The sequence below is a fragment of the Sciurus carolinensis genome, chromosome 3, assembly GCF_902686445.1.
Source record: "Sciurus carolinensis chromosome 3, mSciCar1.2, whole genome shotgun sequence".
Lineage (NCBI taxonomy): Eukaryota > Metazoa > Chordata > Mammalia > Rodentia > Sciuridae > Sciurus > Sciurus carolinensis.
Genome location: NC_062215.1, coordinates 17,726,201 through 17,742,382, shown reverse-complemented (window position 1 = coordinate 17,742,382; position 16,182 = coordinate 17,726,201). Strand labels below are relative to the sequence as shown.

The following is a 16,182-nucleotide window of genomic DNA, read 5'->3' as shown; positions in this document are numbered from 1 at the left end:
GGATCGAACCCAGGGCCTTGTACTTACAAAGCAAGCACTCTACCAACTGAGTTATCTCCCCAGCCCCGAAATTCAATTTTTAAAATAACCACGGAACTTCATTCAACACAGGCTGATTTGAGATATGGAGGGGAAAATCTTTTTCTAAGAGGTACTGGCCTCAACATTCTAGACTAAGAAGGATCTTACAATGCAGATTTTCTGTATTCACGTTTTGAGAGAATATACTCACAGTTTCTCAGTCCAACGGTATGATCTCCATATGTTTTCTTCAATGTAAGAAATAACATTTCCTTGGAAATTCCTGTGAAGAAACAGTTTATACCTTTGAATAAGTAGGAAAAGAATGAACAGAATAAGTAAAACAATCAAGGCAGACTCATGGGGGCCATTCAAATATAGAAAAAACAAACACAACAGAAAACCCAGCTTTCTAATTTCCAGAACTATCAGCTTCCCAGTTTGTACAATAAAGGAATAATGTGGGCCATGGGCACAAATGACAAGGCAACTCCTCAAAAGTTTAACTTCCTATCTGTCCAATTTTAACAGAAAAATGGGCAAGAATTTACCATTATTAACAAATATGAATCAAGAAACACATGGACAAAAAAAAAAGAAGGAAAGAAAGAAATACACTGCAGGTAACCCCAAAGCTTTGCCTAAGTGCCCTCTGTTGAAATTTCTTCAGGTATTAAGAGGATAAGGACAATAAGAAATCAGAGGAACTAATGTGCTGATGTAGAAAGACCTCTTGAAAATGTTGCACAGGAAAAAAACATGAATCAGAGGGAAGGTTAAAAAAAAAAAAAAAAACTTCATCGGGAAAAAAAAAAAAAAGGCACAGAAATCAGAAAGAAAGACACACACCAAAATGTAACAGGGGTCATCTTGTGGGTGGTTGGGCATGGACAAGGGGTGACAAAGGTAGAGTATGAATTTTTACTTTTATCCTATATACTTGTGACTTTTTTAAAAAAAATGTGAGAATGTATCTATGAATGACATGTTTAAAAGAAGCTATTAAATATTTAGTTTCAACTCTACAGATAACTTGAACTTTTAAAAATTCTGTCCTTATCCCTTAGCAACAACTTTCCTGGTTTATACACCTTTACATAGACTTTTTCTTGGAGTTTGGTGTTGGAGGATAAGCCTGCTCATCTGCCTATGGACATTTCTACTCAACCAGAAGCCTTCTGACGGCTTTATGGTCCCCACTAAGAAATGCCTAAGACTGAACTCATTTCCCTCCAACTGACTTTCCTTCCTGGGGTTGTTTCCACCTGCTATGTCACCAGCATTCTCATCTCCATACAGGACAAAACCGGTGGGGCCATATTTTATTTTCCTCTTTTCTGTACACCTCATCCCCCATCTCTTTAGTCCGTCACTAAGTTCTTCGTTTTTTCCTTTAGTGCCCCCAGGATTTTTTTTTTTTTAAATATGATTCCGGTTTGTTTTATTTCTTTTAACAGACTATGGTCATGTCCTAAAATGTTTTTAAATTCTTATTTTTAAAACCTGGCATTTTTGTTATCAAACAGAATAAGTTGATGGAAGTGTGATTTTTTTGTTTTAATTTTTTGTTTGTTCTTTTTAGTTACACATGACAGTAGAGTGTATTTTGACATATCATACACACATGGAGTATAACTTCCCATTCTTGTGGATATACATGACTTGGAGTTACACTGGTCGTGTATTCATATATGCACAAAGGAAAGTGATGTCTGATTCATTCTACTGTCTTTTCCATTCCCCTCCCCTCCCCCACCCTGCCCCCACAAGGATTTTCTTTCTACTCCCATCACAACCACTGACTCAGCCCCTTCTTGTTTTACTCCTAGATTTTGCTAACATTTTCCAGGTGTCCCCCAATTAAGCTTTCTCCTCTAGATCACTCTAAATATGGATTCTAAAACAATCTCTTGTTTTAATTATTTTTGTCTCTTGCTTGAAAATGTTCAGTGGCTCTGCTTCCTAACCCAATTCTTTGAGGCATACTAGTCTACTAAATCCTGGTCATTCCTTTGTGTAGGCTGTACTCCCTGTTTTTTCAATTATAATTAACAATTATAGCCACCCTTCCAGCCCCAGGTAACATTTTAGCTTATCTGTGCAGCTTTCCCTAACATCCATACCTCAGTGATGACAGATTCTGAAGAATTATAGCACCTTTGGTCTACATCCTCTTTTAGTACTTATATATCATCTCCATTTTTATGTTTCTTCCCACCTATCATTTTCGTGTTCTGAGGACAATGTCATACTTTTGTGGTTCCCACAGTACCTAGCCCTCAGCTGGGCACAAAATGGATGCTATATATTGAAAGGTCAAGGTCAAGATGAATTCTGAACATAACTGAGGGACTGAATAATAATATTAATAACTAACATTCATAAATATATGATAGGCACTGATATAAGTATTACATGTACTCTTCATCTAAATTACACAACAATCCTGTGAAATGGTAACTATCATAATCCTCATTTTCCAAATGAAGAAATCGAGTCGCAGAGCTCGATAATTTGCCCAAGTTCACAAAGCTAATAAATGAAAGATCTGGGTTCAAACTCAGGCAGTCTGATTCAAGAATCTACCCTTCACCACTGGTTATATCATCATTAATGTGTGGTAGAGCAGATGGAGTAAAATGGCAAAGTTTAAGCAATGATATGATAGAGCTAAATAAAAATGGGTAAGGAAATAAAGAACGTTCACAAGTAAAAGACTGGAGAAAGGGCACTTTAGTAAGGAGGAGGAGAGGATATGGGAAAAGTTGACAAGCAAAAACTAAAAGCAAAAAGTCAGTCAATGTGGGTTGGGGAGTGGAAGGAGGAGATGAGGAGGCCCAGGAGACCCTTGAGGAAAAGGCTACCAAGATAGGCAGAATGCAGAGCACAAAGGAGAAAAGGTGATGCTTACAAGATTGTGAAGGTGCCATTGTAGCTGTAGGGCTCGAGCACAGGCACTCGGTGGAGTTTCTGCACTGGGTTGAGACCGACACACAACAGTGTCTCATCTTGGCAGGTACAGAGCTCACATATATTGGTGCTCGTGGTGGCATTCTCTTCCTTTTCTGTGGCATAAATTTCTGGGAAATGAGTCGCGGTTTGTTCTGGATTCACATGTGGAACTGTGAATTCAGTCAGGTTTGGTTGTGGAAGGGTCGTTTCCGGGAACTTTGAAAGAGTTGTAGGATTATTCAGGGTTACAGGATTTTCAGTTACTGCAGTGGGTATTGGAGTCAGGGTAATCGTCACATCTGGAGGTTGAACTCCAACACTAGATGACACCGGCGGCAGGGTTGGATTCGTTGTTGTTGGAAGTGTAATCTCATAATACACGGGAGGTTTAGCTATAATCTCCTTATATGGCTCTGGAAGCTGAATTGGCTTCCCCTGCATGGTTTGAGAAGATGCGACCTCCACGTTGGGTTTTGGTGTTATGGTTATTTCCACATCAAAAGATTGAGCCATGACTGAAGTCTCCTCATGGTTGACTTGAGAAGTTGTAGTCCATTGATCCGGACGTACTAGTGTCACCTCAGGGGGCTCTGGAGGAAGAATTGTAGTCCCCAGATTTAGCTGTGGAAATGTTATCATCTCAGGGGGTTTTGGAGGAGGATTCGTAGTTCCCTGGTGAGGACGTAGAAGTGTTACCTTAGTGGGCTTTGGAGGCAAAGTTGTAGAATGTTCAGTCTCTACAATGGGCTCTGGAGTTATGGTGAGTTCCACATCCGCAGGTTTAAACGTGAAGCTGGGTGATGTTGGATACTGAGCTTGATTCTGAGATAGGACCTGCTGCTGAGTTGGAGGAGTTTCTTGTGTTTCTTGTGTTGGAACTATGATTTCTTGATATACTGGTCGCCAAGTTGAGGTCTCCTGTAGGGTTTGAAAAGTAATTTCGGGGAGCGTTGGAGGAGCTGTAGGTTTCTTCTTGGCTGTAGAAGGTTTAGTGGGTTCTGGACTTAGGGTGAGTTCCACGTCTGCAGGTTGAAATGTGACACTGGGTGATGGATACTGAACTTGATTCTGAGTTAGGACCTGCTGCTGAGTTGGAGAAGTTTCTATCTGAGTTGAGGTCTCTTGTTGGACTGAAGAAAATTCAACATTTTCAGAGACTCCTGGAGACTGGGAAGGGGAATTAAACTGGGTTGGGGAAAATGAAATTTGCTGGATGGGAATTGGTTCCACTTCTTTGGAGACATCTGAAGGTACAGTAACTATCAGGGCCACATGCTGAATTGTGGTTTTAGACAAAAATGAAGTCTCACCTCTGAACATCACTTCCAGATCTTGAGCTGAAAATGACAAGGAATCACTGATTGCAGGATAAGTTTGAATAATAGTAGTTTCTGTAGGCTTAGTCGTCGTCGTCGTCGTCGTCGTCGTCGTCGTTGTCGTCGTCGTCGTCGTCGGGCGTGTTTCCTGGACTGGTGGAAGTTCAACACTCACAGGGGGCGTTGAGGGCAGAGATGAGCTCTCCTGCTGACTTGATAAAGATTCCTCAGGCAACTCTTCAAGCTGACTGGGGACCTCTTGATCAACTGGAGTTTGTTCCTCCTCTAGAGGGGGGCTTGGTTGAGGTTCCAACTGCTCAGGGGACACTGAGGACTCATCTAGGGTCTCCTGTTGGGCCGAAGTGTCAACCTCATTATTTAACTCTGGAGTTGGAGGCTCAACTTGATCAGAACCTAGAGAAGAACCTGTCACCTCCTGACCTTCTGGAGGTTGAGCTACTTCATTAGGAAGTTCTGGAGGCAGAGTTGGGACTTCAGGCTGGGCTGCAGAAGGTCCTACCTCATTAGTTGGAATTGAGGGAGGAACTATAGCCTCACCGTTGATCACAGAAGTTCCCACCTCTGTAGTGGGTTCAGGTGTTATAGTAATTAGCACATCTGCAGGTTTACCAGTCACACTGGGCAAGTCTGGAGGTTGCACGGGTGCTTCGAGCTGGCTTTCAGAAGACTGGTCCTCCCCAGGAGACTCAGAAGGCTGAGCTGTGGTCTCCTGCTCACTGAGAGAAGGTTCAGTCTCCACAGCAGGGCCCAGAGGCTGAGCTGGGGTTTCCTGCTGGGTTAGAGTAGGTTCTACTTCCTCAGCATACTCTGGAGGCTGAACTGGGGCCTCTGGCTGAACTGGGGCCTCCTGAACAGGGGCCTCTGGCTGAACTGGGGCCTCCTGAACTGGGGCCTCCTGAACTGGGGCCTCCTGAACTGGGGTCTCCTGAACAGGGGCCTCCTGAACAGGGGCCTCCTGAACAGGGGCCTCTGGCTGAACTGGGGCCTCCTGAACAGGGGCCTCCTGAACAGGGGCCTCCTGAACAGGGGCCTCCTGAACAGGGGCCTCCGGCTGAACTGGGGCCTCTGGCTGAACTGGGGCCTCTTGAACTGAGACTTCTGGCTGAACTGGGGCCTCCTGCTGAACTGAGACTTCTGGCTGAACTGGGGCCTCCTGCTGGGCTAGAGAAGATTCAACCTCCTTGGTAGGCTCTGAAGTTATGGTTATTTCCACGTCCGCAGGCCTACCTGTAACACTGGGCAAATTATAATAATTAACTTGACCCTGACCTAGAGATGGAACTATAGGTAGAGTTGGTAGAGTTTCAGCTGTATTCTCCACAGGGGGCTTTGGAGCTTGAATTGGAGTCTCTTGCTCGGCTAAAGAGGGTTCTGAGAGCTCTGAAGTCTGAGCTGGAGCCTCTTGTTGGGTTGATGAAGGTTCTACTGCCTCAAGACCCTCTGAAGGCTGAGTTGGGGCCTGCTGCTGGCCTGAAGGCATGCCAACCTCTTTAACTGCCTGTGGAGTTATGGTAATCAGAACTGCAGGTTTACTTGTGGCAACTGGCTCAGGGTCACTTCTTAGAGATGAAAGTTTATGACGCACTGATGGCTCACCTGCTAGGGCCTCCTGCTCCTCAGGGGCTTCTTGCTGGGATGAGGAGGACTGGAGCTCCTCAGGAGTATCTTGGGCCTCCAGAGGAGGTTCAACCTGGTCATGGGTTTCTAGAGGTTCATCTGGGTTCTCCTGGGATTCCGGAGGTAGGCTGCCAGGATAAGCTACATCCGTACTTGGATATACATAATCATCCTGCAAGCTTTTTTGAAGCTGAAGTTTTGCAAATTGCTTTGGAGTTCCAACAACAACCTTAGCAAATCTCCGACGTTCAGCTACATCCTTCTTCAGATTCGGTCGCAAAAAAATAAACTTGGCTGCTTTTGAAGTCGGACTACCCAGAGGTGGAACAAGTACTTTAAATGACCGGTGTTTTGTAGACTGATCCAAATCGACAGTACGAATCTTACTTTTGAGTCCAGAAGGTAGCGCTGGGACCTGACTCTGATCCCTATCTAGCATTGGAACCAACTCTGGGAGTCTCTCTTGCCGAGTTAGTTTGTCGTGCAGATCCTGACGTGGAACTGCAAATTGATCAACTTCTGGGGGCCGCTCTCCAGGTGAATCCCTGCCCAGGAATGGAAGCAAACTGTCAGTTAACTTCTGTGGCGGGTCCAACATCTGGGAGCGAGCAGAAGACCCCAGGTCATCAAAACCCCCGGGGTCTGCCGGGGGTGTAAGCGCATAGGGCGATAAGGGTGGGAGTTCAGAGGAGTGCAGAGACCAGGGCTTGATAGGCCCTGGGGGTTCGGAGGTCAGGTGGGGAGGGTAGTGGGTCAATGGCAGAGGAAAAGCTGCAACGAGCAGCAACAAAGGTTGCCACACGAGGAGAAGCCGAAATACCCAGTTGCACGGTAGGGACATGACATACGGAAGCTCCGAGGCGCAGCGACCCAGGCCAATGGGGTGCCGGGTCGTGCTAGTGGGAGTCGAACCGTTATGGCAGCCCTTAGCTGCGTGCGGCCGGGGAAACCGGTTTCCGCCCCGCCCCGCCCTTTATTTATGACATCTTTGTTTACGCAACCTTTATTAGGTTCGCTCGGGCGCTCGGGCGGGGGAACCTCTTCCCACAATCACCCGACCCAGGCTTCCCTTCCCCCAGCAGGGGCGACAATCGCTTCCCACAGGCCCCCATCCCCATAGCCAGGCAGGATTTGGGCCACAGACCTGGGTGGTCCCGGGACTCTAGCAACCCACTGGGTCGGGAAGACAGAGATTCCCCAGGTAGCCACAGGGTTAGGGGATATTCGGTAGCGGGTAGGGCTAGTTCAGTTTTGGACTCTTCCTCTTCCAAGCGGAAATCCGAGACATTTTTCCTCCCCTTGGCTGAACTGCTTCCACGAGAAGCAAGCGGCCTGCAAAACGAGGGCCGGTTAGGGTGGTAGGCAGACTATATGTTTATACATCAAGGTTATTTATTCCATAATGTTGCCATTTCCTCTGAACTCTCAGTATCCTGTTTCATGTTTGATAACTAATTCATAACTCTGTTAGGCTGGGGCTACCACAGAATCAGTGATGACTCCAAATTTCTGCAGGAGGGGTTTTAGGCAGGGGCAATTCAGTCTGAGAGGGGGTTTGAATCCGTGTGGACAGCCTTTTACACTGGCATGGGAAAACATCCCCTTCCTACCTTGGGTCACACAGACGTAACAATACTTTTTTAGAGGTGTCCCTCATGTGCACACATCTGGAGAAGACAGGATGTTAAAGCCTGCAAGTTAAATAATTTTCTTGAAACGCTACTAAAACTAGAACCCAAATGACTTTTCCAGAGTCCTTATAATAATCTATTTTATTACTTGCTTATTACCTGACACAACCCTGGTGTATAAAGACAATGTGTCATCTTCTTATTCCCAGTGCCTTGCGTATGGCTGAGCACACAGTAATGGTTTTCAGAGTGGATCTGTAGGGATGGATCTCTTATAATGGGATTTCTGCAGTCAGTGTAGACTTCCTTCCTTTCACATTTCACAGAAAGCTAGACCTCTTAAAAGTGGTTTCCTTGATTGGTTTTATTTAAATTGAACTAAAACTATTTTACATGGAAATAAGAAAGGACTGTTTCAGAATGCAACCCACTTTCTCTGCTTTTTCAAAATGAAACTCACATTTTTGAAGAGTCATATAATTGAAAATCCCCAAATTAAGTTCCTCCCTCGCGCTTCCCCCAAATATTTTATACATAGTAAATAATAACTATTTTCTTCTAGAAATTACTTTGGCAACTTACTTCCTAGTTAAGGGCTTTCATATAATTGATTTACAGAAAAGTTCTTCAGCAAAATATTCTACTTGAGTATAGGGAGATGTTGAGATTCAGAGCTATAACACAATCACACCTAAGGCCGTACTCTGTTCCAAATCTCTGGGACATGTGTTCAAGCAGCCCACTTTCTCTAATTCTTGGAAAGGGAGCCTAGCCCCTCTTTTGGGCCCACAACTCTAGTAGTACTCTAAGAGGTCTTAATTCTGCTCTCTAAGCTTCAAACAAGGGGTCAGGAAGTCCCTAAATCCCCTGCACTCAAAGTAGTTTCAGAGTTTTCCTATTTTCCTAAGAATGATACATGCTGAAATGCAGAACTCTTCTAATCCCATTGATTTTTTTCTTTTATGATACCAAGGATTGAACCCAGGGGTGCTCAACCACTGAGCCACATCCCCAGCCCTTTTTTAATAAATATTTATTAAATAAAAATATTTATTTATTTCTTTTGAGACAGGGTCTCACTGAGTTGCTTAGGACCTCACTAAGTTGCTGAGGCTGGTTTTGAACTCCTGATCCCCCTGCCTCAGCCTCCCAAGCCGCTGGGACTAAAGGTCTGCGCCACTGCATCAGCCCACTGGTTGTTTTCAAACATGGCAACACTGGCTATGGAATCCCTGCGCTTTCATCTTCATATACTTGAATTATATCATGTAGTTCTTCTTCACTTCTGGCATCTCTAATCTCTTCACTGGGTCTGTACTCCACAGCTATTTTTCCACTTTCTGAAATAAAGTTAACAAGGATCAATTCGGAATTTTTCTTGTTCTAAAATTTCTCCTGCACATCATGGTAGCACCCTCATGAGACATGCCTTTGATTTCTGAAAGAAAATAAGAGCATTTCTTAGAAATGTCCTTACCTACATATCAGTTTTAATATAACTCTTTGTTAAAAAAACACATAATAAAGTATCAACAATGTCTGGTTTAAAGAATGTTATGATCTTAGAGATAGGAACTAAGAAAGAATGACACAAAATATTTGTAAACAAAAATGTTCAAATGGTTGAACAATAAGGCATGAGGAGGAGTCAAAGTGAGTTCAAACCCAGGTGTAGATCCCTGGACTATAAGACACTTCATATTAGAAGAAGGAGCAATTTTCTACCCCCTGAGAACCAAAATTCCACCAGAAACAATGAACAAATTTTTGGAGAAAGTACTAGAACATTTTATCAGTAGGAAATGGTCTACTTACCTTAAAGACAATACAATTTTCTTCAAAGTATAAGGATTTGGTCTAAAGAGTTTTGAGTTTATATAAGCTTAGTTCTTAAAGGCTGTTACTCAGAGTTGACAATTGGAAATTCTAGCCCATGACCCTGGGAGTCAGACTTTCACTGGAAGGCCTCCCCAGATTGGAGGGCTGAGACCCATCAGGGTTACCTCTTATAAGCAAATAAGGGTATCTAATAACTTAGTTAGTATTTCTTAGTCTCTAAGCCTGTAGGGCCAGTTCTGTTTGGGAACTCTGCTAATTATCACGTTTCCTTTGAACACAGCCTGTAACATTCATATCACAGGAGAACCCAAGCAGGAATGTGACACCATTCAAAACATGCTACTTTGAAGGCTCACATGAAAGCAGCTAATTATTATGTAAGCGTCATATTTACCCAATATGTCAGTGCCATAAATGAAAACTGAAACTGAATTCTTTTTTTTTTTTTTTCTTTTTTTTGCGGTGCTGGGGATCGAACCCAGAGCCTTGTGCTTGCAAGACAAGCACTCTATGAAACTGAATCCTTAATTCAGCAGTTTATCTGTTCATTCAGAAAGAAATGACAATGATAGCAAACATATTTTGTTTGCTTACCACGTAAGCATAGTTCTGAACTTTTACATTTGTCATCTCATTTACTCTTATACTATCTCCCCTAAGAAAGGCAGAATTACTAGCCCTATTTTACAATAACAAGATTTCATTTTAGAGATATTAAATATCTAAAATCTGTCTGACTATAAAACCTAAATTACATTAAAAATCTAAGACACAGAGTTAGGACTCAACCCCAGGTGTCCAAAGCTTATAATCACTATACTGATGACAGGCAAGCAATTGAGAAGGAAGACATGGATCAAACACTTTCTGCATCAGCACAGGCAAGTTGTTCTACATTCATAGACTGGGGACAATAACATTTGCAGTCATTTTTCTCACAAATGTCATAGGACAAATTTGAGACCACTGCTATGAAGGAATTTAGTAAATGAAAGCAATATATGGAGGGTTTTAGAGATCCATATTTTCATCTGATTAACTTTTCAAAGTGAGTTTATTTACTCATTGAAACTGAAGTACTTCAAAGGCTATCAAAGAAGTCTTACCTAAAACCACAATGGACAGTTTCTGGAATGCATCTGACAAAGCCTTCTGAATAGCAAGCTTCTGGGCCATCTTTCTTTTCATAAGGAATGATAATGGTCCTACATCCAAATGAAACAAATGGATTTAAAATATGGGTATGAATGATTATTGTTCTATATTTTAAAAAAATAAGAATACATCTGCAATTCTGAGATCATTATCTGCACAATTAAAAGCAACATATCACATGGGTTTTTGTTGAATGGCTATTGTAGGTTTATCCTGATGGAATCCATTTTCACTGCCCCAATCCATTATGGAAGTTCTTAATGTGCTAGAAGGGAGATCAACGCCAGAAAGCTGGCCTAAGTCTCATATCACTCATTAATTTTAAATGGACAACTGGAAGCTACGCTCCTAAACACCCTAGACTCCTATGCATCAGGACTGGAATCACACACTGAGAAAGATTTTCTGGTAATGCAAATGACCTGGTCTCTGCCTGCACTCAGCCACAGCAGCCTACTCTGCTCCACGAACAGCCCTCAGCCCTGCCTCTAAATAAAAACCCTAAGCCAGAGGGCCATGGATTCTAGAAAAAACTCAGTTATCAACTGGAGTACCCTTTCTAGGTATCTATATTTGATTCTTTTTCTGCTCAAGACTCTTCAAATGACTGAATATTTATATAAGAGTGTATGAAAATCTTATCTAGATTTTGCTGAGATAAGTGAAGACCACAAGAAATCTACAGTTGAAGAACTATTTTAGCATAAAGCAAAGTTCTCAACCCAGAATGGGAGACACGTTATCTCTTTCCTCCTCCTAAGCTTCTTGGCAGGAGATCAGTCTCAAATTTTAAATTTAAAGGTTCTGTTAGGCCTTGCCCAAGGCGAAAACCTGTATTATAAGGCACAAAAGTTCTGCCTCAGACTTTAGCATAGCAAGGGAAGGACCTGATGGGGAGCTGAAAAGTGAGTTTTGGAAAGAAGAGAGACCCTTCTCCTTCCCTTCCCTGACTGAGAACCAACCTTCCTCCAGCTGATCCAAAGGCTCCTCTGCAATGCCTACTCCAGGACTCCTGCAGGCATAGGACAGCAAAACCACCTCTAAAGCACAGAAGAACTTCAGGCTTTGCTTCTCCAGTGGTGCCTCCAGAGCTTCATTTTCTCTTTCTTCAAGGTCAGAAAGCTCCTGAAGCTGTTAGGATTTGAATTAAAACACATTCCTATGATTTTCTATTTTTCTTTTTTTCCTGGGAATGGAACCTTGGGCTTCACATATGCTAGGCAAGTGCTCTACCACTGAGATACATGCTAAGCCCCCACCCCCAGTACTTTAATGTACAGAAATAAAACTAAACTGCAATAATCACAGATTGAGATGCCCCACAGCTTCAAAATCAGGTAAGATTTGCAACAAAGTTTCTAGATATAGGAAAGCTTTTTTTTTTTTTTATTACACACCACACAAACACTGGAGAAAATTATGGACATCACCATTGAGATGATTAAGGTGATTATCATTATTTATTTGGTACTCAGAATTGAACCCAGAGGCATTTAACCACTGAGTCACATCCCCAGCCCATTTTATTTTTTGAGACAGAGTCTCACCAAGTAGTTTAGGGTCTTGCTAAGTTTCTGAGGCTGATTTTGAATTTGCAATCCTCCTGCCTCAGCTTCCCAAGCTGCTGGGATTACAGGCATGCACCACCACACCTGGAATTATTATTAATTCTACGTTGTGGGCCAACTCAAATATATCCACTTGCCCTCATTGATAGGTAGCTTCTCACATCTCCCCCTACAACCCAGTTCAATCTTTCTGTCTAGAGTCTAGGATTATAATGTTGAAAGGAGAGTGTAGTTAAAGAAAGTCTACAGGGTTTACCTTGATGATCCTTTTTGACCATCCATTGAAACCAAAGTAATAATTTGCCAGTTCTTGGCATTGTGAGCTGTTTAGAGCAAAGGTTTGATGTCGAACTGCCTTATGTCTGGTGCCAAGACAAACCTAAAGTCATAAAAGAGACCCACAGATATCATAACCCGTCAGAGATTTTATCTTGGATATACCTGAGATTTATTGATACTAAGTTCACAGAGTGATTGTTAAGATTAAATGGGATAGAAAGAACATTTTAAGTACTGCATTTCCTAATAAACCCTAAACAAATGTTATCTATTCTTTCTAAGCCACAGTACTTTGCTGCATCATTTTCAGGACTCCTGATTAATTGGAAGGTTCCCCTTACCTCTGGTGGTGATAAGTGATAATGAAATCAACAAGGGAGTCCTGCAGAAAAATTATAGGATTGTGAGGGAGCAAAGATATCATTTTATAACTATACTGCACCAATAAAAAATATGGAAAAAGAAAAAATGTCTTTCCATCCAGTAGCTCCTGCTTGAGAACATGACTTAAAAAGCAGTTAAGATGAACTGCCATTCACCAAGTTACTAACCCATATTAGAGGCGAGACTATATATACCTGTGTGAATGTTCCAAGCCACTAAAATGATTAATGGTTCAGTTGCATTAGCAGTCTTCTTTGAGAATGTAAATGTCTCCTAAGCATTAGCTCTCTAAATGTTTTATATATAATTGTGGAGTGGAGTGTCTCAGACTCAATCAAGTTTAAATCAGTAAGCAATATGAATAAGAATAGGCAGCAAGGTCAGTAGCCAGCAACCAGATCAAGTATCCAATTAGGAACTAAAATAGTCCCTGAAAAAAGAAAGGTGGCTGAAATGAGGTACAATGAGATTTTTGTTCTGAGACTCTTAAGAAAGCAAAATTGGTTGACACACTAACGTGGAATAGGATTTTTACAATGCATTAAAGAAGGTTTTGCCCATCTTCTGCAAAATGAAGGGAGCTCTTATGAGCAGTTTGCGAATTATGAAGAAAAAGCATCCTTTATGTTACAACTGACGACTCTTAAGTTTGTGAAGTTCACACATTTTAAATCCACATAAAAGTAAATATAAGCAGAACTTCTCTGATGAAGATTTCTTAAAAGGCAACATAAAATGACATGGGATTTTGCAACAGTAAGTCTGGATTTGACCTCCAGCTTCCATGGTTATTGTCATGAATCTTTTTTTTTTTTTTTTAAATCTTTAGTATAGATGGACATGATATCTTTATTTTATTTACTTTTTATGTGGTGCTGAAAATTGAACCCAGTGCCTCACACATGCTAGGCAAGCGCTCTACCATTGAGCCACAACCCCAGTTCCAATTGTCATGAATCTTAAGCAAGTCACTTAACCGTCCTGATTTTGAGTTTTTTCATCTAAAAAACAAAAACCAAAATAAAACAAAAACAACAACAAAAAAAACCAGAAACAAAAAATCAAAACCTCGAACTAAAGGATCAATGTGGTAATGTATCTGGAAGCATTCAGTAAACCAGAATGCTGCAAAAATGCTACCCTATTATTGAATTCTGCACTTCATTTCGTTGGAGCTAGGAATTCCATATTTGAACTCACCCTCAATGGAGATTTCTGAAAAAGCAGTTTCCTGTCGCACGCCACTTGGGCTCTCTGAGCATCCCTTGATGAATAAAACTTAATGACAGCATAGAAACCAGGACCGGCCACTGCAGCGTTTGGGAAGACCCGGACTGAATACAGGAGGCCAAACCGGGAGAATACTGTGAACAGAGAATGCTGTGGGGTGGTCCCACGCCAAGTTAAGTGCATGAACGCTCACGCCCCGAAAACAAAACTGCACATTCCCTTCTGTCCCCCAAGCCCTTCTACACGATGTGTGCAGCTGAAAACACTTCACCCTTCACGAACGAGTTTTCCTCTTACAAAAGAGGCAACGTTTGGCAGAGATGCATCACAAGGCAACATGCCCTGCTTGTTGAGAGGAACCTCTCTGGGTGGCGGTAAACTCTGTTGGGGCTCATTGGCTGCTAGGGTCCCCTCTAGAGCTAACAGGTCTTCAGCAGAGGCTCTGAGGCGGGTGAGGGGCTAGAACTCCCAGACAGCGGGTGAGCGGCTTTCTCCACTCCTCCCTCCACCCTGGCCCCAGCTCACATGCAAGGCCTCGGCCGTGGGTCCAGAGCTCAGCTCCCACACCAACAGTGTTTTGTCACTCTCAGTGGGAACCGCAAAAGGAACCAACTCCGCCATTCTACCGTCACTGCGCCTGCGCGACTGAAGCCCAAGCAGTTCTGCGCCTGCGCAAGGCATGCCCGCGATATTTCAAAAAAGGGCGCGTGCAGGGGGCGTGGCCGCAGGTGGGCCGGGGACACGAGCCCAGATCGCTCCCCCGCCTCTCCCACCCCGGGCGGTCTCAGTGTCCATTACTTGACTCCGGCCACACCACCCCGATGCCTTAGGAAGAGTTTAATGCTTCTCTTCAAGTATGTTTTTTGCGATGCTGGGGTTCGAACCCCAGGCCTTGCACAGGGTAGGCAGGCGCTCCATCATGAGCCCCATCCCCAGCCTAGTCAAGTGTATTTTTAGGGCAGATCCCGAAGTGTGGGTTTACGAGATCAAGTACAGGACATCTTTATAGCAGCTAGTTTCATCTTCACTTGTGGAGCAGACTCGGGTTCTTATTGTAACACGGGGTTGTGTGAACGCTGAAGGGTTCACGTCTCACGCACCTGAAGCATCAGAGGACAGAGGGTGGGAATTCAATAGTAGATTTATAGAAGCAAGGAAAGCTTCCACAACACGGGAGGGGTCCTAAAGAGGGTAGCATCGGTGGCTGTCTGTGTAGGGTTTTTGTTGTTGTTGTTTGTTTCTATTACTGCAGCAATTTGCCAATTTTAACACCTAGAACACCATTTTTCAGACACCATTTGCTCCAGTGTTGGTGCCCTATTTGAACCCACTCTGATTCCAAATGTATTTCTCCTCCTTACTCTGTCACCCAGTTTCCCATGTCATTCAATGTCCACAAATATATATATATATATATATATATATATATATATATATGACACCAGAATCACTAGGACAACTTGGGAATTCTAAAGAATTTCATGCAAGACTATTAACAGGTCAGTCAGTTTTACTTTAACTTGCACATCTAAAACTCCCCAAAATAGGGTTAATGAATAACACTTCTAGAGGTCCTTTCTTGCAAACTCAGTAGGTAGCACTAACTGTTAGCAGAAAATGAGCAAGCAGGGTGCAAACTTCACAGATCAGCAAGGCCCTTTATTAGGCAGTGAAATCTTGCGTCTGGCGGATCCACTTTCCTAATGGAAAATAAGCCCCTAGCCAAAGGCAGAATCTGTGCTTATTACCAATGTTACACTGAGAGGTGACTTAATTATTGACAGAGCATGTCAGTCTGGGCACTCCGGAAACAGGTTTGTGAGAATTTGAAAATGTGTTCTTACTGGGCAACATTTTTACTTGGGGAAGAATGGAGGGTCTGGGGTCAGTGTTCAGTGCTTATCTCTTTCCCTTCGGGGGTCCATTGTACTGTTACTGGGAAAGGATTTATTTGGGGAAGGATCAATGCTTTGGCTTTGCCCCAGAGACTGCCATTTTAGGTTTGATGGATATCTCCTTCCCAGGGATCGTCCTGTACTGGGAAAGGATGTACTGGGAAAGGATCAATGTTACCAATGTGTTGCCTTCTTCCTCACTCCCTCTTCCCAGGCCACACTGTTTTGGGGTTTGTCATTTTCCATAGCTTACACTAATTACCTAGTAAGGTAG

At 42.9% G+C, this 16,182-nt stretch overlaps 2 protein-coding genes across 4 annotated transcripts in view; both read right to left on the bottom strand.

The window, feature by feature from the left end:
* Positions 1–6,768, bottom strand: part of LOC124979247 (leucine-rich repeat-containing protein 37B-like) — a 56,766-nt gene extending 49,998 nt beyond the window's left edge. Inside the window, exons 1-5 of the mRNA XM_047543769.1 lie at positions 5,907–6,768; positions 5,443–5,591; positions 4,465–5,106; positions 2,933–3,189; positions 233–304 (exon numbers count right to left, since the gene is read on the bottom strand). Of these exons, the coding sequence (XP_047399725.1) occupies positions 233–304; positions 2,933–3,189; positions 4,465–5,106; positions 5,443–5,591; positions 5,907–6,768 (1,982 nt within the window). The remainder of the gene's footprint in view (positions 1–232; positions 305–2,932; positions 3,190–4,464; positions 5,107–5,442; positions 5,592–5,906) is intronic.
* A 1,133-nt stretch (positions 6,769–7,901) lies between these two features.
* On the bottom strand, positions 7,902–14,634 carry Rdm1 (RAD52 motif containing 1). Of its 3 annotated transcripts, none has more exons than XM_047545644.1 (6): positions 14,539–14,634; positions 13,984–14,163; positions 12,377–12,499; positions 11,515–11,683; positions 10,504–10,602; positions 7,902–8,898 (listed from the first exon to the last, which is right to left on the bottom strand). In XM_047545644.1, the coding sequence occupies exons 1-6, from the start codon at positions 14,632–14,634 to the stop codon at positions 8,780–8,782; spliced, it is 786 nt and encodes a 261-aa protein (XP_047401600.1). In that variant the 3' UTR covers positions 7,902–8,779. The 3 variants fall into 3 exon arrangements, with proteins under 3 accessions (XP_047401600.1, XP_047401601.1, XP_047401602.1); XM_047545645.1 differs by having other exon boundaries at positions 8,781–8,996; XM_047545646.1 differs by lacking the exon at positions 7,902–8,898 and having other exon boundaries at positions 10,460–10,602.
* Between the last annotated feature and the right edge of the window lie 1,548 nt (positions 14,635–16,182).